General features: G+C 48.0%; 2 protein-coding genes across 4 annotated transcripts; one reads left to right on the top strand and one right to left on the bottom strand.

Moving 5' to 3' along the window:
* Positions 1–31: 31 nt before the first annotated feature.
* On the bottom strand, positions 32–6,176 carry fastk (Fas-activated serine/threonine kinase). Its single transcript, XM_054627157.1, is given in 11 exon segments — positions 32–1,212; positions 1,664–1,778; positions 1,856–1,909; positions 1,911–2,514; positions 2,633–2,724; positions 3,007–3,166; positions 3,256–3,472; positions 3,676–3,824; positions 4,026–4,213; positions 4,707–5,046; positions 5,762–6,176. Coding segments are annotated over 11 exon segments (2,421 nt in total). The 3' UTR covers positions 32–1,125.
* A 4,140-nt stretch (positions 6,177–10,316) lies between these two features.
* afg3l2 (AFG3-like AAA ATPase 2) lies at positions 10,317–22,062 on the top strand. Of its 3 annotated transcripts, XR_008533577.1 has the most exons (18): positions 10,317–10,462; positions 11,005–11,104; positions 11,332–11,400; positions 11,735–11,976; positions 12,057–12,209; positions 12,536–12,610; positions 12,892–13,016; positions 13,096–13,369; positions 13,482–13,619; positions 13,920–14,073; positions 14,623–14,730; positions 14,962–15,087; positions 15,174–15,284; positions 15,923–16,038; positions 16,179–16,379; positions 17,168–17,362; positions 19,079–21,481; positions 21,514–22,062. XR_008533577.1 is itself a non-coding variant. In XM_054627426.1 (17 exons), the coding sequence occupies exons 1-17, from the start codon at positions 10,382–10,384 to the stop codon at positions 19,316–19,318; spliced, it is 2,505 nt and encodes an 834-aa protein (XP_054483401.1). In that variant the 5' UTR covers positions 10,317–10,381; the 3' UTR covers positions 19,319–22,062. The 3 variants fall into 3 exon arrangements, 2 of the variants coding, with proteins under 2 accessions (XP_054483401.1, XP_054483395.1); XM_054627426.1 differs by having other exon boundaries at positions 12,895–13,016; positions 19,079–22,062; XM_054627420.1 differs by having other exon boundaries at positions 19,079–22,062.
* The last annotated feature ends 1,492 nt before the right edge of the window (positions 22,063–23,554 follow it).

The following is a 23,554-nucleotide window of genomic DNA, read 5'->3' as shown; positions in this document are numbered from 1 at the left end:
GATTCTATTGTGTCCCCGAACACGGCATGACATCACGGTGACGCCTCAGTCTGCTGGTCGTCATGACGACAAGGAGTGAAAATAACGACGCCACACAGTTTCAGCTCCAGATTTTATGGACATTTGAATGAACAGATTTATAGAATATAAACAAGCTTCTTTCCCCTCAAACACCAATAAATAATCTGACCTTTGACCCCCACATTCACTACCCACTCAGTCCTTTGGCACGCTCACCGTGTTACCACGGTAACTCTCCCCCTCCCTTTGTGTGCACTCAAAAAGGAACTACATTACCCATCAGCCCCTGCTCTCCCAGCTTCATCATCTGGATTTATAAAACAGTGATAACCCCAAAACCAGTCCCGCACATGCATCTTCATCGTTACCAAACTCTATAAAAACAGACCCCCCCAAATAAAAAGAGATGTTCATCCCCACAGTCTGACACGGTTCCAAAACAAACCCCGGAGCCTGATGGTGCGTTCAAGGGCGCTTTACAATTCATAACATCCATGTTTGCTGATTGAGATTTCAGATCTCATTCTTTAGTTAGAGTCCATGAACGCACCGCTGCAGGACCTCAATAGAACAAAGATGTTCTATAGCACAGATTCTTCAGACAACGTTTCACTGTTTTGGGCCAAAACATTAGATTAATATTCTCAGAGTACAGCTGAAGGCTCCGATGTATAAGTACAACTGTTCTCCTGGTAACTTCACTGAGAACTGAACAGTGTGGATGGTGTTTGACTCCCTGATGGACTTTATAGAACAAAGATCAATCTGAAAAATGATGATGATTGGAAAACGGTCAGACAGCAGCATGGTCCTTTAAAAAGCTGCACAGCCTGATGGGAGTTGGAGTCGACCTGCACATTAATGATGTGAGCTCAGTCTGTTCTATTTTCATGACCTTTGATTAACTGGTTCAGTTTCCTGTCGACTCATTGATGATCAGGTTCAGTGATGTAATCTGAATCAACAGGCAGTTTGACAGACAGGACTTCCGACCAATCACAGGGCTCCGACTCCAGGAACCAGGACTACAGACCAGAAGCAGCCGTGAGACCATGCACACGCACACACACACACGCACACACACACACACACACACACAGAGCGTCATAGTGGGACGTCCAGCAGCTTCTTGTGAAGGTACTGCTTCACCTCCTCGATGCCGTTCAGCTTCTCCAGCTCGTGGTACGGCAGCTGAGAGGGGACAGAAAGGTCACATCACAAACCGGTAAGCACTCCGGTACAGCGAGCCTAGCTTAGCCTAGCTTAGCACCTAGACCGTTAACTGTTGATGAAGCATTAGGGGACGTGTCTTTGTCTGTGTTCAGTTTGAACGTTACTAGCTCTCCTCCTGTTAGCCGTTAGCGGTGCTGCTAACGTTACTTAGCAGCACCGAATATTGGAGGGTAACGATCATCAGTAGAACTTTATTTAACTGATGTTGAACCGTGAGGAGGATCAGTTATGAGTCTCTAGTATGATGTCATATAACCAACAACATTTAACCAAGTGTTGGTGGTCAACGGGGGAAAACTTTCAGCTCTTTTTTTAACAAAAAAACAAACGACAGTTTAGTTTGATGTTCAGTTCCAGGTTCACGTGTTCTGCTAGAGGTGTACAGTGTGTGAGCCGAGGGTGCACCGACCTGGACGATGATGTATCCCAGCAGCCTCAGGTGTCGGTCCCTCATGGCCCGAGAACCGACTAGAACCTCCGAGTTGTGGCAGTAATGCCACTTATCATTGACGGACATGATGACCCTGCAGAGACACAGAACTACGTTACCCATCAGCACTCTGGTCCAGGTTTCATCAGGTTTACCGGGAGCTGCACTGACCTCCTGATCGGTCTCTGGTCTGTTGGGGGGTTGTCAGCATCGGGTCTGTCGGGGGTGGAGCTGTGGCGATGGGGGTCCTCTATCGGGCCCCTCAGAGTATGTCGCCCCCTCGTAGAACCCCGGCAGCTGGCCCCCCGGGGGGGCCCCCTCATCCTCCAGGATCTTCCCAATGGAAAACTGAAAGAGAGAGTCAGGGGCCACGGACCCTGGAGGTCCCTGGACCCCGGTGGGGGCCAGGCTGTCAGAGGGGGGGCTGCTGAGTGTGGAGCTGTCCTGGCTCTCCAGAGAGTGCTCCTTTGCCAGACTGGAGTAGTACTCCGGAGCAGGGACGTAGTAGGGGCCATAAGGGCCGCCGTTAGTGCCGGGCCGGGGGGGTCCTGAAGGGGCCATGACCTCCGCCGGGCCGCGGATGTGGTGAGGTAGGAAGGACCTGGACTCCATGGCCCCGCCCACTGGTTCGCCCACCTGACACGGCTGCTCGGCTCCCTCCTCCAGCGGCGTGAACGGAGAGAACGTCTGGAACTCTGAAGTCACCACGGCAACCGCATCATCAGCTGACTTGGACGCGACGCAGGACGGAGGAACGATGCCGAGAGCCAGACCGGCTCCGGTTCTGATGGGTAGAACCCGACCAGAGGAGTCCACCCACAACACGAAGTCTGGGGACCATCAGAACAACTGCAGTACTCTGTGTAGTATTATTCACTATGTGTACTATTCTGTTTGTAGTAATACACTGTGTGTAGTACTTAATGTCTACCACTCAGTGTGTAGTACCTGTGTAGTATCCCGGGGCCAGTACTTCATCCTGTTTGTAGTTCTGTTCTCCAACCAGCTGTCGCAGAGCCTCAGCCACCAGACCTTTATAACTGACAGGAGACAAAATGAACCAGTCACAGGACAGCAGAACCAGTCACAGGACAGCAGAACCAGTCACAGGACAGCAGAACCAGTCACAGGACAGGAGAACCAGTCACAGGACAGGAGAACCAGTCACAGGACAGGAGAACCAGTCAAGGCTGGTCAGACCTACTTGATTACTAGAAAGAATCATTCCTGCTACAGCAGGTCAAGTTCTGCTAAAATGAACCCATTGGGACAGACACCTACCACCTGGTGAGTGTTCCCGTGTACAGGTGTGGGTGTGTTACCTGTACTTGCGGTTGACCTCATCAGCAGTCAGTGCGTGGTCAAACATCAGGACCTTGTGGGCGTCCTGCAGTCGTGGTCCGGTGTACTCTCGGTACTCCAGCTCCACAGCAGCATCCAGCAGAGAGAGGTACCGCCGGACTATCAGAGCGTACGGACTGTCTGAAACACAGGGAACCAGACACGAACTGTAAAGAACTCCTGTCACAGACTCATACTGAGAGCTGCACTGGTTGTGTTTTGGTACTAACTGGTGACGTTGCTAATGAAGGCGGAGGAGAAGACTCGGTGCAGCACCAGGCCGGGGAAGTGTCCCAGCTGGAACAGAGACATGAGGATGTTGACGGTGGCAAGTGGCGAGCTGAGCGCCTTAAGCTCCACCACCTCCTCCAACCGAGAGAAGAACTGCTGCTCATTGGACGGACGGTAACTCATCCTGCTGAACGGGAACACCAGCTTCTGGATCACCTGAGGACAGACAAACACCACCTTACTGCCTGCTCCTCACCAGTCCTCACCTTACTGTCTGGTCCTCACCTTACCGTCTGGTCCTCACCTTACTGTCTGGTCCTCACCTTACTGTCTGCTCCTCACCTTACTGCCTGCTCCTCACCAGTCCTCACCTTACTGTCTGCTCCTCACCAGTCCTCACCTTACTGTCTGCTCCTCACCTTACTGTCCAGGTACTCTGCCTTCTTCACCAGAAAGTCTGCAATGGTGTCAAGCAGTCGAGTCTCTCTCAGTCGATGGCGAGCGATGTATTTGGCGATCAAAGCCATCGTGTAGGGAGTGATGCTGTCCACCTTCTTAGGCAACTCCTCTGTCAGAGAGAACAACTCACATGATCAATACAGAGTTCGTGTTGGAGGTGGGGTTCATGTTAAAAGGTGGGGTTCGTGTTGGAGGTGGGGTTCATGTTAAAAGGTGGGGTTCGTGTTGGAGGTGGGGTTCATGTTAAAAGGTGGGGTGGGGAGGTGGGGTTCATGTTAAAGGTGGGGTTCGTGTTGGAGGTGGGGTTCACCTGCCAGGCTGCTGATGAACCTCTCCTGGCGGTTCTGGTAGAACAGGTGAGAACTGAAGATCAGCTCCAGACTCTTGTTGCTCGCCTCCCTAACGCACGCTGCCAGCATCTCGTCCAACAGCGCCATCTCCTGGTCACGAACACCACTCACACTCACCAGAGTGTGTTTGACCAGACGCAGGATCTTCCTGAAAGACAAGAGGCAGACGTCATCCAGACGCAGAGACCAGACATACACATCACTGATAGATAAACCTTCAATGACCTGATGAGAACATGAAAACACTAAAACAACAAGCACCTCGTTAAGAGAAACCCTTAAAACACCTCACTCACAGGGAGGGGACAGTTAGAAGACACTAAGGGGGACAGTAGAAACAGCTTCCTGGTCTCTTCTGGTATTGTGAAACTGTCCTAAACGATTAGCAGAGTCATGGGCAGAATGACATCATAATGATGTCATCATTATGATGTCATCTAACTGTGATTTAAGGATTTACAGAACAAGAGTTTCTGATTCGGTGTTTGGTGAGTTTGACTTAGTTTCCATCTTAATTGAAACCTTGTCCTTAAGGTAAAAGTTAAGTGCAGGTCTTACTATATCACATTGATGAGGTTCCTAACCCCCGTTCCTCTGCTGATAGATGGATTGACCTGAACATCGGCCTTTTGGACCCTCACCTGTTGGCGAGCAGTTGTTCCGGGTTTGGAGGCGTGTTGTTGTTGTTAGCGGTGGCAGCGTTAGCGCCCCCTGCTGCAGAGGAGGGGTCCTGCTGCTGCAGCGAGCGCCACTTGAGTCTGTAGTACGAGAGCAGCAGGAACAGCGTCTGCGGGTGGCGCTCTCTCTCCAGGTTCTTCTCCAGGCCCGCCAGGCAGGCCTCGGTCAGAGGGTGCTGGCTGCCCATGTGGAGCTTCATACTGGAGCTGAACACCATGGACACGTCCTTCTGGTTAAACTGGTTCAGTCTGGACTGAGACTCTGCCTCCAACACCTGGACCACCTGAGAGTCACTGGGTAGACCTGAAGAGACCGTTATACATACGTCAGACCACATCGGAGAACCTCACACAGACCACATTAGAGCATCTCAGAAAGACAACATCAAACTACCTCAGACCAGGGGGGTATTTCACAAAACCTAGATAGCGGATCAAGTCTGGGTTTTCCAGTTACACTGGCTAAATTTACCTGATGTGGCACTTGAGTTACCATGGAGGTGTACTGTGTGCAGCTCACCTGCTCCAGACCAGGATAACACTAGTCCTGTTTCATATTCACATTCTGTCTTCCTGCTCAACTTCTCTTAGTTTAGTTTAGTGATGTAAAGCCTCTTCTCCCTCTCAGCATCAGTAGATCTGTGATGGACCTGGTGGTCTGGAGCCCTCCAGGATCAAGCCTTGCTCTGTCTCTTATCCTCCTAATTCTGCTTCTATGGAAACGCCCCCACACCTTGATGGGTCACATGACAGGTGTCCTTCCGCTCTACGTTGATGGAGTGGAATCGGTGCACACCTGTGTTAAGGATCCCTACCGTTTACCTGACTGTTTCTCATTTTTATGGATATTCAGATTGTTATATGATGATGTCACACATAAGCCAATTAGTGCATGACATCATCAAGCCAGTTTCCAAGCAGGCTGTATCAGCTGACACACCTGTGGAGCTTCACCTGTGGAGCCTCACCTGTGGAGCCTCACCTGTGGAGCTTCCCCTGAAAGTGACTGATGGACTCACCGAGTGCGGCGACGGCGTACAGACAGTTGACGATGCTGAAGTTGTCAAACTTGGCGCAGTCGTTGACGATGGCGTTACAAAGCGTGTGGAAGTCCTGATGCTCCAGGATCTCACGCCCGTCACCTCCCTCTGCTGCTCCTCCTCCTCCTGAAGCCTCGGCGTCGGGGTCGCCCCCCCCTCCTCGTGGAGGGGGCGTGGCTTGTAGCAGCTGACCGATCTTCTGCAGGGCGACCGGGTAGTGGTTGTGGGAGATCTTGGCGGGGTTCTGGGTGACCCAGCGCAGAACCTCGTCAGGACGCCGCGAGCGCTCGATCAGACGCTTCATAGTGAAGAACGTGTCGTAGCTCATCTTCTCGTGGATGAAGTTCCACGTCTTCTTCTTGCTGCCGGCGGCGCCCCCCGGGACCCCCCCCATATGTGTGGAAGTGGGGGTGGTGCTGATAGTGGGGGGCAGCGGAGGCGGGGCCAGGTGGGCGGGCTGCGGGTGGGCGTGGTAGTGGTGGTGGAAGTGCGCTCCACGGGGGCATCGGGGCGACCCTGGTACAGCGGGTAGGGAGGGGGAGGGGGGGGCGTGTGAGGGTGGTGAGGGTGGTGGGGGTGGTGAGGGTGGTGAGGGTGAGACGGGTTTGGCGCCTCAAGCATGGCCAGCCCCGCCCTCCGCCCCTGTTTAACCCCACCTCCTCCCCCTCCTCCTCCTCCCCCCCCGCACTGCTGTAGAGGCGGGTGGCGTACATGTTGACTGACTGGGGGGGCAGGAAGGGAGGAGGTGAGCTCGGCTCAGGAGGCGCCACCCAGTGGACAAACACAGCATAGTCCAACAGCCAGGACGCCTGGAGGCAACAGCACACTACTCCTACGGGGGGGAGGAGGAGATGTTAAAGGAGGACCAGCAGCTCTAACAGTTTGTTTTCTTTATCAGAACTTCATAGAAACATTTAACTCATCATCAATGTGAGGTCATCAGTCTGAACCCGACTACTGGATCCACACACACACACACACACCTGTCTGTCTGGATGCTCACCTGTCTGTCTGGATGCTCACCTGTCTGTCTGGATGCTCACCTGTCTGTCTGTCTTTATGCTCACCTGTCTGTCTGGATGCTCACCTGTCTGTCTGTGTCTGTCTTCCCAAGGCTACAGGCTAAACTAAGTTAAAACAGGCTAAACTAAAACAAGCTAACCGAGGCTACAGGCTAAACTCAACTAAAACAAGCTAACCGAGGCTACAGGCTAAACTAAAACAAGCTAACCAAGGCTACAGGCTAAACTAAAACAAGCTAACCGAGGCTACAGGCTAAACTCAACTAAAACAAGCTAACCGAGGCTACAGGCTAAACTCAACTAAAACAAGCTAACCGAGGCTACAGGCTAAACTAAAACAAGCTAACCAAGGCTACAGGCTAAACTAAAACAAGCTAACCGAGGCTACAGGCTAAACTAAAACAAGCTAACCGAGGCTACAGGCTAAACTCAACTAAAACAAGCTAACCGAGGCTACAGGCTAAACTCAACTAAAACAAGCTAACCGAGGCTACAGGCTAAACTAAAACAAGCTAACCAAGGCTACAGGCTAAACTAAAACAAGCTAACCGAGGCTACAGGCTAAACTCAACTAAAACAAGCTAACCGAGGCTACAGGCTAAACTCAACTAAAACAAGCTAACCGAGGCTACAGGCTAAACTCAACTAAAACAAGCTAACCAAGGCTACAGGCTAAACTAAAACAAGCTAACCAAGGCTACAGGCTAAACTAAAACAAGCTAACCAAGGCTACAGGCTAAACTAAAACAAGCTAACCAAGGCTACAGGCTAAACTAAAACAAGCTAACCAAGGCTACAGACTAAACTAAAACAAGCTAACCAAGGCTACAGACTAAACTAAAACAAGCTAACCAAGGCTACAGACTAAACTAAAACAAGCTAACCAAGGCTACAGACTAAACTAAAACAAGCTAACCAAGGCTACAGACTAAACTAAAACAAGCTAACCAAGGCTACAGACTAAACTAAAACAAGCTAACCAAGGCTACAGGCTAAACTAAAACAAGCTAACCAAGGCTACAGGCTAAACTAAAACAAGCTAACCAAGGCTACAGGCTAAACTAAAACAAGCTAACCAAGGCTACAGACTAAACTAAAACAAGCTAACCAAGGCTACAGGCTAAACTAAAACAAGCTAACCAAGGCTACAGGCTAAACTAAAACAAGCTAACCAAGGCTACAGGCTAAACTAAAACAAGCTAACCAAGGCTACAGACTAAACTAAAACAAGCTAACCAAGGCTACAGACTAAACTAAAACAAGCTAACCAAGGCTACAGACTAAACTAAAACAAGCTAACCAAGGCTACAGGCTAAACTAAAACAAGCTAACCGAGGCTACAGGCTAAACTAAACTAAAACAAGCTAACCAAGGCTACAGGCTAAACTAAGTTAAAACAAGCTAACCAAGGCTACAGGCTAAACTAAAACAAGCTAACCAAGGCTACAGGCTAAACTAAGTTAAAACAAGCTAACCAAGGCTACAGGCTAAACTAAAACAAGCTAACCAAGGCTACAGACTAAACTAAAACAAGCTAACCAAGGCTACAGACTAAACTAAAACAAGCTAACCAAGGCTACAGGCTAAACTAAAACAAGCTAACCGAGGCTACAGGCTAAACTAAACTAAAACAAGCTAACCAAGGCTACAGGCTAAACTAAAACAAGCTAACCAAGGCTACAGGCTAAACTAAAACAAGCTAACCAAGGCTACAGGCTAAACTAACAAGCTAACCAAGGCTACAGGCTAAACTAACAAGCTAACCAAGGCTACAGGCTAAACTAACAAGCTAACCAAGGCTACAGGCTAAACTAACAAGCTAACCAAGGCTACAGGCTAAACTAACAAGCTAACCAAGGCTACAGGCTAAGCTAACACGCTAGCTGTAAGCTAACCATAACTAGCTGTCAGCGCCGGTCCTCCACCAGCTGATCCATTAGCCTGTTAGCATCGGTGTGCCCTCTCTCCGGGCTGTTAGCCGGGTTGTTAGCCGGGTACCTGACCCGGGTTGCGGGTGGACGCTGTGTTTACCTCATAGCTCAGTCACATCGGTAGCTCCGCTCTGCTGAAACACCTGAGGCCGCTGACAGTGCGGGTTCACCGGGGACCAGTCAGCGGTCAGCCGCTTCATTCCTCCACACAGCCCGCAGACAGCGTCCCGGCTTCTTCTTCTTCTGCTTCTTCTGCTGCTGCTGCTGCTGCTTCTTCTTCTTCTCCTCACAGAGCGGCAGACGAGACGCAGCACCTACGTGTTGCTGCCCTCCACAGCTCATTCGTAGACCTCCATTGTGTTATTTATACATATATATTTATATGTAGATATGTAGATATATATATATTTATATATATATATATATATACATATATATGTATATATATATATATATATATATATATATATATATATATATATATATATTTATATATAGATACATATATATTTATATATATTATATATATAAATATATATGTATCTATATATAAACAAGGGCGTAGGAACCGGGGGGGACGGGTCCCCCAATTTTCGAGACTGGCCCCTATATGTATATATATATATATATATATATATATATATATATATATACATATATATATATATACATATAGGGGGAGCTTTTTATATAAATATATATATGTATATAATATAATATATATATATATATATATATATATATATTAAATATATATAGTGGGTGCTGGTTCAGGTCTATAGTTAGGACTGGTTCAGGTCTATAGTTAGGACTGGTTCTGGTTTATAGTTAGGACTGGTTCAGGTCTATAGTTAGGACTGGTTCAGGTCTATAGTTAGGACTGGTTCTGGTCTATAGTTAGGACTGGTTCAGGTCTATAGTTAGCACTGGTTCTGGTCTATAGTTAGGACTGGTTCAGGTCTATAGTTAGGACTTTCAGGTCTATAGTTAGGACTGGTTCAGGTCTATAGTTAGAGCTGGTTCAGGTCTATAGTTAGGACTGGTTCAGGTCTATAGTTAGGGCTGGTTCAGGTCTATAGTGGTTCAGGTCTATAGTTAGGACTGGTTCAGGTCTATAGTTAGGGCTGGTTCAGGTCTATAGTTAGGACTGGTTCAGGTCTATAGTTAGGACTGGTTCTGGTTTATAGTTAGGACTGGTTCAGGTCTATAGTTAGGACTGGTTCAGGTCTATAGTTAGAGCTGGTTCAGGTCTATAGTTAGGACTGGTTCAGGTCTATAGTTAGGACTGGTTCAGGTCTATAGTTAGGACTGGTTCAGGTCTATAGTTAGGACTGGTTCAGGTCTATAGTTAGGACTGGTTCAGGTCTATAGTTAGGACTGGTTCTGGTCTATAGTTAGGACTGGTTCTGGTTTATAGTTAGGACTGGTTCAGGTCTATAGTTAGGCCTGGTTCAGGTCTATAGTTAGGCCTGGTTCAGGTCTATAGTTAGGCCTGGTTCAGGTGTAGGTGTAGTAGCGGCCTCCGTCCTGAGGGGGCAGTACAGCAGCAGCAGCAGCAGAAGAAGAGTAAAGATGGCGGCTCAGAGCGGTTCCGGAACACAAACACTGGTCCTGCTCCTCGTCTAGGGTCTCCGTGTCTCCGGAGGATGGCTCACCGCTACCTGCGGCTGTCCGCCGGCTGCTCGAGCACCTTCCGGCTGCTGCCCTGCAGGGCTCCGGCGCGGCGGGTAGGTGGAGGACATGCTAACATGCTAACTGTGCTAACATGCTAACTGTGCTAACATGCTAACTGTGCTCAAGGGGACAGCGAGCACGCAGGTGTTTAATGACGTGTGTGTTACGTCACTGACGTTCAGTGACCTTCATACAAAACACGTGATGCTTGTTTACCAGGTTAACTATTAACACAGGTTAACTATTAACACAGGTTAACTATGAACACAGGTTAACTATGAACACAGGTTAACTATTAACACAGGTTAACTATTAACACAGGTTAACTATGAACACAGGTTAACTATTAACTATGAACACAGGTTAACATTAACACAGGTTAACTATTAACACAGGTTAACTATTAACACAGGTTAACTATTAATACAGGTTAACTATGAACACAGGTTAACTATGAACACAGGTTAACTATGAACACAGGTTAACTATTAACACAGGTTAACTATGAACACAGGTTAACTATGAACAGTTAACTATGAACACAGGTTAACTATGAACACATGTGGTGTAACTATGAATACTTCCTGTTTGTCAGGTGACATGTTCGACCGCTGCGGGACAGGTAGAGAGGGGGCGGAGCCTGCTGAGTGACCTGCTGGGGGTGTACAGGAGGCTGGACTCCAGACCACCTAAAGGTGTGTGTGTGTGTGTGTGTGTGTGTGTGTGTGTGTGTGTGTGTGTGTGTGTGTGTGTGTGTGTGTGTGTGTGTGTGTGTGTGTGTGTGGACATCTTTGTTCGGTGTGGCTTGAGGGGTCAGACCTGGTTTTAGGGTTGGACTCAGGTTAGACCCTGACGGTCCACAAGTATAGAACTACGAACGAAGAGTTTTCAATGCAGTGATGTCTGGGTTTTTTTTCTTCAGGTTTTGAGAAATACTTTCCAGGAAGTCAGAAAACTGCAAAAAACAGTGAAGCCGAAGCAGCAACCAAAGGTAGAATCTACCGACATCCACCGACTTCTACCGTCTTCTACCGACTTCTACCGACATCTACCGACTTCTACCGTCGTCTACCGACTTCTACCGACATCCACCGACTTCTACCGTCGTCTACCGACTTCTACCGACTTCTACCGACATCCACCGACATCTACCGACATCCACCGACTTCTACCGACTTCTACCGACATCTACCGACTTCTACCGTCTTCTACCGACTTCTACCGACATCTACGACATCCACTGACATCCAACGACATCTACCGACTTCTATTGACATCTACTGACTGTCTCCTAAATGATGGATTATTGTCTATTCTTTTCTCAGAGGACAAACCTGCTAACGGTCAGAGATCTTCCGGGAGTGCTGCATCAGGAGGAGGAGCAGGTGGAGGAGGAGAAGGAGGAGGTGCATCAGGAGGAGGTGCATCAGGGGGGGGTGCATCAGGAGGAGGTGCAGGTGGAGGAGGAGGAGGAGGAGGAGCATCAGGAGGAGGAGCAGGTGGAGGAGGACATGGAAAACGAGGAGGCCGTAGGGAGGAGTCACATTGGTACAGCCGTCTGCAGAAGGTCAGTGTGACTCAGGCTCCACCTGCTCACCTGTGCTCACCAGGTGGTGTGACGCTCATGTCAGGTTTTGTTTGTTTCAGGGCGATGTTCCCTGGGATGATAAAGAGTTTCGGATGTACGTCCTGAGCGGAGCAGCGTTCTGGACCACCGTCACCTATTTTTTCTTCTTCAGGGACGGAGGACGAGAGGTCACCTGGAAAGACTTTGTCAACAACTACCTGTCCAAAGGAGTGGTGAGGAGGACACCTTAAACACCATTGATCTGATCCCTATGAAGTCCCATCGGACCTGCTCACCTGATCATTTGTTTACATTGTTAATCTGTAAATCCGTTTCTTGAGAAAACTCTAAATCTGAAGTTTGTTTATTCTGAGTTAATTATTTTAAACTGAAGTTGTTTTTTGAAACTTACTCAGATTTCCTTCTAAATCCTGTTTGTCAGAGTGAATCTGTTCGTTGTTCATTTAGTTAAACTTTAAATGTGATACCATACCTCAGACTGTTGGTACATTCTTATGTAACAGTATCTATATTACAGTGGGTTTGTTTCGTTCATCAGGTGGACCGGTTGGAGGTGGTCAACAAGCGTTATGTTAAAGTGGTGTTCTCTCCGGGGAAGACGCCGGTGGACGGGGTGAGTTCCACTTTAAATCAGCTGCTGTTTGATGTTAAATTGAAGTTAATGCTTTGTTTATTATTCTACTTCCTCCCACACTCATTTGCTCATGTGGCAGTTTGACAGTCAAACAATCCGAGCACACACATGAAGTTAACCATGTCAGACGTAGACTCAGTCCACTCTGAGGATCGGCCCCTTCCATCAGCGTTTCAGGGAAACAGTCAGTCCGTCATTTCACAGAAGTGTGAGACGGAACGGGAAGCAGGAGATTCAGTCTGTTTCTTTGTCTCTTTCAGCAGTATGTGTGGTTCAACATTGGCAGTGTGGACACCTTTGAGAGGAATCTGGAGACGGCTCAGTACGAGCTCGGCATCGAGGGGGAGAACAGACTGCCGGTGGTTTATTCCACCGAGAGTGATGGGTGAGGAACCTTATGTTCACCACACAGCGCTGGTTCATACCGGCTGAGGTTTCTGCTCTAATGTTTCCTTCCTCCTCAGCACCTTCCTACTGAGCATGCTCCCCACGGTGCTCATCATTGGCTTCCTGCTGTTCATGCTGCGGCGGGGCCCGGCGGGGGCGGGGCGTCCCGGCCGGGGGATGGGCGGGTTGTTCAGCGTCAGCGAGACAACAGCGAAGCTACTGAAAGACGAAATCGATGTGAAGTTCAAAGACGTGGCGGGCTGCGAGGAGGCCAAGCTGGAGATCATGGAGTTCGTCAACTTCCTGAAGAACCCCAAACAGTACGAAGACCTGGGCGCCAAAATCCCCAAGGTGAGGGCGTGGTCCGGATCCCCGAGGTGAGGGCCGGGGCCGGATCCCAAGACGGGACCCGGACCTCTAAGGATGGGGGTTTAGCAGTTAATGGTTGTTTTGATGTGTGCAGGGAGCCATCTTGACGGGTCCTCCAGGAACAGGAAAGACTCTTCTGGCCAAAGCAACGGCCGGTGAGGCCAATGTACCGTTCATCACCGTCAACGGCTCCGAGTTCCTGGAGATGTTTGTGGGCGTCGGCCCCGCCAGGGTGAGAGACACACACACACACATCGATCTGTTTTGACCTCCGTTGGTGAGTGGAAATGATTAGAGTGGCTGGAGATGAAAAGAAAACAATCGTGTCGTTTAAAATAGCTTCACCCTTTTGTGAGAGTTCACCGTGAGGAAACTAGTTACACAAACCGTTACACATTTCACCTGACTGAGTTCTGGAGTTATGTTGACCTCCAACACGTCCAACACAGTAAGAACCGTAATCTGGGATCAGTATCTATCAGAGCAGCAGCGGGTTGACCTTTGACCTCATCCGATGTCACTTCCTGTGCAGGTCAGAGATCTGTTCGTCATGGCGAGGAAGAACGCGCCCTGCATCCTCTTCATCGACGAGATCGACGCCGTGGGACGGAAGCGAGGACGAGGAAACTTCGGAGGACAGAGCGAGCAGGAGAACACGCTGAACCAGCTGCTGGTGGAGATGGACGGTGAGTGACGGGAATCATGGAGACCTCCAAGGGACCGGGTCCTCTGAGGCGGGGGTGGGACCGGGTCCTCTGAGGCGGGGGTGGGACCTCTGACCGGGTCCTCTGGGGGGGACCTCTGGGTCCTCTGAGGTGGGACCGGGTCCTCTGAGGCGAGGGTGGGACCGGGTCCTCTGAGGCGAGGTGGGACCGGGTCCCTCTGAGGCGAGGTGGGACCGGGTCCTCTGAGGCGAGGGTGGGACCGGGTCCTCTGAGGCCGGGTCCTCTGAGGGTGGGACCTCTGAGGCGAGGGTGGGACCGGGTCCTCTGAGATGGGACCGGGTCCTCTGAGGCGAGGGTGGGACCGGGTCCTCTGAGGCGAGTGTGGGACCGGGACCTCTGAGGCGAGGGTGGGGGCGGGGGCGGGCAGTAATAAGAGGTGGTAGGATACCGATATATCGTTATTGATCACCTCCTCATGTTCTCTCTGAAGGAACCGGTAGCTCCTCCTCTCCGTTGGTGTTCATTCATGTGAGGAACTAAAGGAGCGACTCTCTCCTCTCTGTGCTTCAGGGTTCAACACAGCGACCAACGTTGTGGTTCTAGCAGGAACCAACAGACCGGACATCCTGGACCCGGCTCTAATGAGACCCGGACGCTTCGACCGGCAGATCTACATCGGTGAGAAACAGTAGAAACAATAGATAAAGTAGAAACAATAGATACAGTAGAATCAGTAGAAACAATTGATACAATAGAAACAGTAGAATCAGTAGAACAATATATTCAGTAGAACAATATATTCAGTAGAGCAATAGAAACAGAATCAGTAGAATAATAGATACAATATATGCAGTTGAATCAGTAGAAACAATAGATACAGTAGAATCAGTCTGTGTCTCTGTGTCTCAGGTCATCCCGATATCAAAGGTCGAGCGTCCATCTTTAAAGTCCACCTGCGTCCTCTGAAGCTGGAGGTGGACTTGGACAAAGACGCTCTGGCCAGGAAGATGGCCGCCCTCACACCTGGGTTCTCAGGTAAAAACGCTGCGTGACGTCTCGTCCGTCAAGCCGCCGCCCCCTCCCTCTCACCGGGTTTCCTCTCCCTGCTCTCCGTCTGCCAGGTGCCGACATCGCCAACGTCTGTAACGAGGCGGCTCTGATCGCCGCTCGACACCTTTCAGACGCCATCAACCAGAAGCACTTTGAGCAGGCCATCGAGAGGGTGATAGGAGGTGAGATCTATTGATCCTATTGGCTGGTGGAGGTAAGGGTTCTGACCAATCAGGAGACAGGTCATTAGTTAGCATTGATGTTCAGAGAGCCAATCACAACGTGTACACATAAGAACAGATGATGAAGAGCTGGACACATGAGGTGATGATGAGGAGGATGTAACCTTCCTCACATGAATGATTTGTGGATCTCTTCTCCGAATTCTTCTTCTCCTCCTTCTCATTCTTCTTCCCCTTCTTCTTCTCCTTCTTCTTCTCCTCCTTCTCATTCTTCTTCCCCTTCTTCTTCTCCTTCTTCTTCTCCTTCTTCTCCTTCTTTTTTCTTCTCTATCTTCTTCTCTATTTTCTTTTTCTTCTTCTCCTTCTTCCCCTTCTCCTTCTTTTTCTCATTCATCTTCTCTTCTTCTTCTTCATCTTCTTTTATATCTTCTTCTCTATTTTCTTTTTCTTCTTCCCCTTCTCCTCCTTCTCATTCTTCTTCTCATTCTTCTTCTCTATCTTCTTCTCCTTCCTCTTCTTCGTCAGAGGTTCAGGTGAAGGTTATGTTAATAATCAGGTTCACTCGTAGCCGATGTGATGTGGACCTGGAAAGGCCTCGTTCTGATGGAGTCCTGTAGGTGATCATGTCTGTGCTGCAGGTCTGGAGAAGAAGACTCAGGTCCTACAGCCGGAGGAGAAGAAGACAGTGGCGTATCACGAGGCCGGTCACGCCGTCGCAGGATGGTTCCTGGAGCACGCCGACCCTCTGCTGAAGGTCACGCTTCCTGTTCTTCTTCCTCCTGTTACAGGCTCATGATGCCATGTGACTGTAATACCCATGAGTCGTCGTGCAGTGAGCGGTGACAGTTGTTATCATGTTGTTACCATGTTGTTACCATGTTGTTACATGTGCAGGTGTCCATCATCCCCAGAGGGAAGGGTCTGGGTTACGCTCAGTACCTGCCCAAAGAGCAGTACCTGTACACCAAAGAGCAGCTGCTGGACCGCATGTGTATGACTCTGGGAGGCCGAGTCTCTGAGGAGATCTTCTTCGGACGGATCACCACGGGAGCTCAGGACGACCTCCGAAAGGTCACGCAGAGCGCCTACGCACAGGTCAGAGGTCACACTACGCACAGGTCAGAGGTCACACAGAGCATCTATGCACAGGTCAGAGGTCAGGCAGAGCATCTATGCACAGGTCAGAGGTCACGCAGAGCATTTATGCACAGGTCAGAGGTCAGGCAGAGCATCTATGCACAGGTCAGAGGTCACGCAGAGCATTTATGCACAGGTCAGAGGTCACGCAGAGCATCTATGCACAGGTCAGAGGTCATACAGACTCTGGCACAAGAATCTCTTTCTGGATTATTCATGCTTCCTGATTCCTGTTCCCTGTGTCCTGTTCCCTGTTTCCTGCTCCCTGTTTCCTGTTCCCTGTTCCCTGTGTCCTGTTCCCTGTTCCCTGTGTCCTGTTCCCTGTGTCCTGTTCCCTGTTTCCTGTTCCCTGTGTCCTGTTCCCTGTTTCCGGTTCCCTGTGTCCTGTTTCCTGTTCCCTGTTTCCTGTTCCCTGTGTCCTGTTTCCTGTTCCCTGTTTCCTGCTCCCTGTGTCCTGTTTCCTGTTCCCTGTTCCCTGTTCCCTGTTCCCTGTTCCCTGTTCCCTGTGTCCTGTGTCCTGTTTCCTGCGTCCTGTTCCCTGTTTCCTGCTCCCTGTTTCCTGCGTCCTGCTCCCTGTTTCCTGCTCCCTGTTTCCTGCTCCCTGTTTCCTGCTCCCTGTTTCCTGCTCCCTGTTTCCTGCTCCCTGTTTCCTGCTCCCTGTTTCCTGCGTCCTGCTCCCTGTTTCCTGCTCCCTGTTTCCTGCTTCCTGTTTCCTGTCTGACCCCTGCTTCCTGTTTCCGCTGCAGATCGTTCAGTTCGGGATGAATGAGAAGGTGGGTCAGGTGTCCTTCGACCTCCCCCGGCAGGGTGAGATGGTTCTGGAGAAACCGTACAGCGAAGCCACGGCTCGTCTCATCGACAGCGAGGTTCGAATCCTCATCTCCGAGGCGCACCAGAGAACCCACCGACTGCTGAGTGACAAGAAGCCCGAGGTGGAGAAGGTACCGGAGATCATTCTGACCCTGTTCTGTGTTCTAGATATATGTGAGAGAAAGGGTTAGGTTCTCCAGTGGTGGTAAAACCCAGACAGGCAGGGTTCTAGGTCATTCTCCATCTGGTGTTCTCATAGAGTAGAACCAGCCAGGCATGAAAATCACTCACCTTTCGGCGAAATTCGCCGTTTTGAAACCAAAATAGGTGACCTCCGTGAATCGTGTAGATTCGATGAAAAAATATTTTGGGGGGGTAGGTTCAGAGGCCGGCCAGTTTATAGTCCTCCGTAAAGTGCTTTACTCTAGACACGGAGAGCCTGTCGGAGAACCTTTCCGTAGTTTACGTGCGCATCCAATATATCAGTCGACGCAACAGAGACGGTAAGGGCTGTGATTGGTCCTCTAACAAAATCATTTCCGGAAACACTACTCGGTTTGACTTTGGACCTTATTTACTTTGTACGTTGTTTACTTTGCACAGGACCAATAAAATACCAAATAGGATTTTTAAAGCTTTGGAAGTTTATTTACAAAACTATTTACAAATATTTTGTTGTCAACATATAAGATCGATCGGGCGGAGAATTGCAATGCGATTCTAAATTTGCCCATTAATGTACAAGTCCGAATTTTGCGATTTTCACTGGCTACAATATTGCATCTGTCAGTTGTCAAATTTGCTGAACAAATTGTTAAACTTCAATAATTATTCATAGTCAACTTATATAGTGCATTTATTTAAGCTCTCAACAGCATAACCATACAGCTTCGCCACATCGAGGGGAAAACACGGCACACGCAAAGTAGGTGGAATCAGCCGTTCAAAACCAGTCTGCATGAATCGTATGACAACTGGATGCGAGCAAGGAATACATCGAAGGGGAGACCATGAGAGCCCCAGCTCGCCGCATAGTAGCCTGGGTGCTTTAAGCGTGGAAGAAGCTGGATACGGAGTGGGTGAAAAACTATGTGTGTGTGTGTGTGTGTGTGTTTGTGTGTCTCTGTTCGAGCCTGCATGAGAGTTCAATGTTGTCATTAGCTGTTGCGTCTTTCTGACCAATCGCAGTTCAAGGCCGACCTGGGCTGAATTTGCAACATTTTGCAACAAATTATTCTAAATCTGCCCATACATGGACACGGCAGAATTTTGCGGTTTTCACTCGCTACAATGTTGCATCTGTGGCTGCTGGTAATTCAATCATAAAGAAGTAAACTCTACGGGGCTATTTTCAGCATTATGTTGGTTTTTTTTACGGCACAGCGATCCGGGGCTATTCCCAAAAGATCCGGGGCTATAGCCTCGAATGCCCAGGTCTAACGACGCGCCTAGGCATTATGCCGGCGGTCCTCTGCTCAGAGACGAAAAAGAAGAAAAGATTGTGGACTCGTTCTTGGGTTTGATCATATTCATTTTTGTAGTAGTTACTCCTACTCAGCGTAGTGCAGTGAAGTCCGTTGGTAAACACTGCGCCTGAGCTCCAGCTGTTCGCAGGGTTCCCTCACGCAACTGGGGGCGGTTTTCCCTCATGTCAATAATGGATAATTCATACAATTGTGTGTTTTTGCCAATAAAAAATATGGAATATTCAAATTTTTCTACCGGGGGAGGACCCCCCGGACCCCCCTAGAGGGATAATATCCTTCTCACCTTTTTCACCACTGACCCGTTTTCATGCCTGCCAGCACTGAGCCTCCTGTTCTCTGTGTACCTGTGTCGTCCTGCAGGTGGCGCTGCGGCTGCTGGAGAAGGAGGTTCTAAGTAAGAGCGACATGGAGGAGCTGCTGGGCAAACGTCCATTCGTAGAGAAGTCGACGTACGAGGACTTTGTGGAGGGAACCGGAGGCTCGGACGAGGACACCACGCTGCCCGAGGGTCTAAAGGACTGGAACCGGGAGAGGAAGGACAAGGAGGAGAGCCAGGAGGACCAGGTGGCCCGCCAGATCTCTGGAGGAATGCCTTTCTAGAACCCGGGGATGGATTCTGACCCATTACTCTCACATGTATCTCACATATCATCCACTTCTGTGAGCGACCACCATCCTCCACCAACCCGCCCGCCAGAACTTTGGTTCTCTAGGGTTCTCCATCATCGCAGTGGAGACCATCACACTGACCTCCGCATGGTTCTAGAACCTCGTGGAACCATCACACAGTTTATGAATGTTTGTAACAACTGCAGAACACTGGGTTCCGTCTAAGGCCTTCCTTGTGAGGAACCGGGCTGTTAATAAATATTCTACAGCTGAACATGTCTTCAAATATGAAAATCAATCTGTGATCTCCAGATCAGACCTCTGAGCAGGAAGGTCGGAGCGGGTTCTCTTCTGTTCTCTTCTGTTCTCTTTGGTTCTCTTCTGTTCTCTTCTGCTTTCTTCTTCTTAAGGGGATCTCCTCGTTTTAACTTCAGCCGTCATGTTGTTCTTCCACTGCGACATGAATCAGTGGAACCCGACCTGAGATCAGCTCAATGCGGCGCTGCAGAGCAACAGCCGTCAGAAAACAGAAGCCGGCGGTTTGAACCCCGGGATTAAGAACTAATGTTCAGACGTCAGTGTTGTCCACGGACATCAAACCTCCCGACCCTTCTGTTCCTCACAAACTAGAACCCGCTCTGACTCCTAGAACCCGCTCTGATTCTGAGAACCCACTCACTGAGTAAACTAGAATCATCTCATTGAGTTAACTGGAACTCGCTTTGACTCCCAGAACCTGCTCTGACTCCTAGAACCCGCTCATTGAGTAAGATATAACTCGCTTTGACTCCTAGAACCCTTTTATTGAGTAAACTAGAACCCGCTCATTGAGTAAGATATAACTCGCTTTGACTCCTAGAACCTGCTCTGACTCCTAGAACCCGCTCTGACTCCTAGAACCCTTTCATTGAGTAAACTAGAACCCGCTCATTGAGTAAGATATAACTCGCTTTGACTCCTAGAACACACTCTGACTCCTAGAACCTGCTCTGACTCCTAGAACCCACTCTGACTCCTAGAACCCTTTCATTGAGTAAACTAGAACCCGCTCATTGAGTAAGATATAACTCGCTTTGACTCCTAGACACTCTGACTCCTAGAACCTGCTCTGATTCCTAGAACCCGCTCTGACTCCTAGAACCCTTTCATTGAGTAAACTAGAACCCGCTCATTGAGTAAGATGTAACCCGCTCTGACTCCTGGAACCATTTCATTGAGTCCTTTTTAGGAACCTTTTTTCTCAATCGTTCACACTTCTAAGGGTTCTACGGTCTGTAAAGGCCCGGACACTGCGGGCGGAGCGGGTGGTGCACCGTCGGCAGTGGGCCGGGAGTTCAAGGCCACTTCAGCGTGTTGAATCGTGGGCGGAGCCGTCGGTGAGGGAAATCCCTCTGATTGGCTGTTGAGCTTTAGCGAATCAGTGCAGGAGAAGAGAAACAGAAGCTGATTGGTGAGAACCAGCTGGTACAGGACCAGTTGGTCTGAGGAAACGGAGAACCGCCACCTGCTGGTACGGAAACGTACTTCCTCTCAGCAGCAGAACGTCTGCTGGTCGGCCGCCGGCGGTAGTCTTCAACAGAACCCTCATTGACATCTAGAACATTTCTCTGAGTTCTACTTCTACTGTTTAAGGTTCTAGATCTGGACCCTGTGTTCTCTGGTTCCAGTTGGTCCCTCAGTGAAGGTTGTCGTGGCCTTAGAACCTGGACCTCTCAGTAGAACCACCGATGGATGAACGATGACTTTGTCTTCATCATCAGCTTCGTCGCTGTCGCCGTGGTAACTGAATGCTATAATAAAAGCTAATGTTAGCATGTGGTGGATTAAAGCAGCTCAGTCCGTGCTGATCGGTATTGATGAGTTATTGATCGGTATTGATGAGTTATTGATCGGTATTGATGAGTTATTGATCGGTATTGATGAGTTATTGATCGGTATTGATGAGTTATTGATCGGTATTGATGAGTTATTGATCCGTATTGATGAGTTATTGATCCGTATTGATCCGTATTGATGAGTTATTGATCCGTATTGATGAGTTATTGATCTGTATTGATGAGTTATTGGTCGGTATTGATGAGTTATTGATCCGTACTGATGAGTTATTGATCCGTATTGATGAGTTATTGATCCGTATTGATGAGTTATTGATCCGTATTGATGAGTTATTGGTCGGTATTGATGAGTTATTGATGAGTTATTGGTCGGTATTGATGAGTTATTGATCCGTACTGATGAGTTATTGATCCGTATTGATGAGTTATTGGTCGGTATTGATGAGTTATTGATCCGTACTGATGAGTTATTGATCCGTATTGATGAGTTATTGATCCGTATTGATGAGTTATTGGTCAGTATTGATGAGTTATTGATGAGTTATTGGTCGGTATTGATGAGTTATTGATCCGTACTGATGAGTTATTGATCCGTATTGATGAGTTATTGGTCGGTATTGATGAGTTATTGATCCGTATTGATGAGTTATTGGTCGGTATTGATGAGTTATTGATCCGTATTGATGAGTTATTGATCCGTATTGATGAGTTATTGGTCGGTATTGATGAGTTATTGATCCGTACTGATGAGTTATTGATCCGTATTGATGGCTTGCTATTTAATGTTCCAGCAGAGTGTCTGCTGGAACATTATGTGTAATAACAATAATGTGTATATGTGTTCATGAGTCAAATGTTTTAATAATTTGAATAAAGTCAGAGAAATAAATCAATAATAAATCAACCTTTTAAAGTTCAATGAGATCTTTAATTAAACAGTTTACACAGACAGAACAAACAAGTGAATTATTAGATTGTTTTATGTAATGAGGGAAAGTTTGTGTACTGCAAATGGTTAACATTTTACCAGCTCCATCACCATGAGGAACACATTCATGCTTCAATATTCATACACCAGAAATATAATGGATATCTTTCTGCATAATGCATACTCTTACAGAGTATTTCTACACTGGTATCAGTACTTTTACTTTAACAGAGTATTTCTACACTGTGGTATCAGTACTTTTACTTTAACAGAGTATTTCTACACTGTGGTATCAGTACTTTTACTTTAACAGAGTATTTCTACACTGTGGTATCAGTACTTTTACTTTAACAGAGTATTTCTACACTGTGGTATCAGTACTTTTACTTTAACAGAGTATTTCTACACTGTGGTATCAGTACTTTTACTGCAGTAAAGAGTTTTTGTCCATAAATCCTCCAGTCTTTTATTTTGAAGCTCCTCACAGAGGAAGTGTCGTAATGCGGAAGTGCCACTGCAGGTCAGAGAGCGGAGACAGAAACAGAACAATAAATATAATAAAATATAATAATATAAATACATATATATAATAATATAAATCTATAAATGTGTGTTTAGCCCGGGGCAGGGAGCGGCTGCATGGCGGTGACAGTCTCAGCGGTACGCACACTAACACTGAACACTGATGAACACTACATGAACATGAACACTACTGAACACAACATGAACACTTCTTTCTGTTTACCTGGTATATCTCTGGTATGAACTGTATTCATTATGGATATTACTTATGATTCATGCCTTTTTATTGTTACACCCAATGATTAACTGACTAAATAGTGATTTATGAGTGTAACCTTATATAAACACTGTGTTTATATAATTATATAAACAGTGTCCACCATACCTCTGTACCTCCATACCATCATACCACCATACCATTATACCATCATACTACCATACCATCATACTACCATACCACCATACCATCATACCTCCATACCATCATACCACCATACCATTATACCATCATACTACCATACCATCATACTACCATACCATCATACCTCCATACCATCATACCACCATACCATACCTCCATACCATCATACCATTATACCATCATACTACCATACCATCATACCTCCATACCACCATACCATCATACCATCATACCATCATACTACCATACCATCATACCTCCATACCATACCATCATACCTCCATACCATCATACCTCCATACCACCATACCATCATACCTCCATACCATCATACCTCCATACCATCATACCACCATACCATCATACCATCCATACCTCCATACCATCATACCATCATACCATACCATATACCATCCATACCATCACCATCCATACCATCCATACCATACCATTATACCATCATACCATACCATACCATCATACCTCCATACCATCATACCTCCATACCATCATACCATCAT

This window comes from Anoplopoma fimbria, chromosome 3 (assembly GCF_027596085.1).
Source record: "Anoplopoma fimbria isolate UVic2021 breed Golden Eagle Sablefish chromosome 3, Afim_UVic_2022, whole genome shotgun sequence".
NCBI classification, from domain to species: Eukaryota; Metazoa; Chordata; class Actinopteri; order Perciformes; family Anoplopomatidae; genus Anoplopoma; species Anoplopoma fimbria.
The sequence above is the reverse complement of the archived record's forward strand: the minus strand, read 5'-3'. Positions and strand labels throughout refer to the sequence as shown.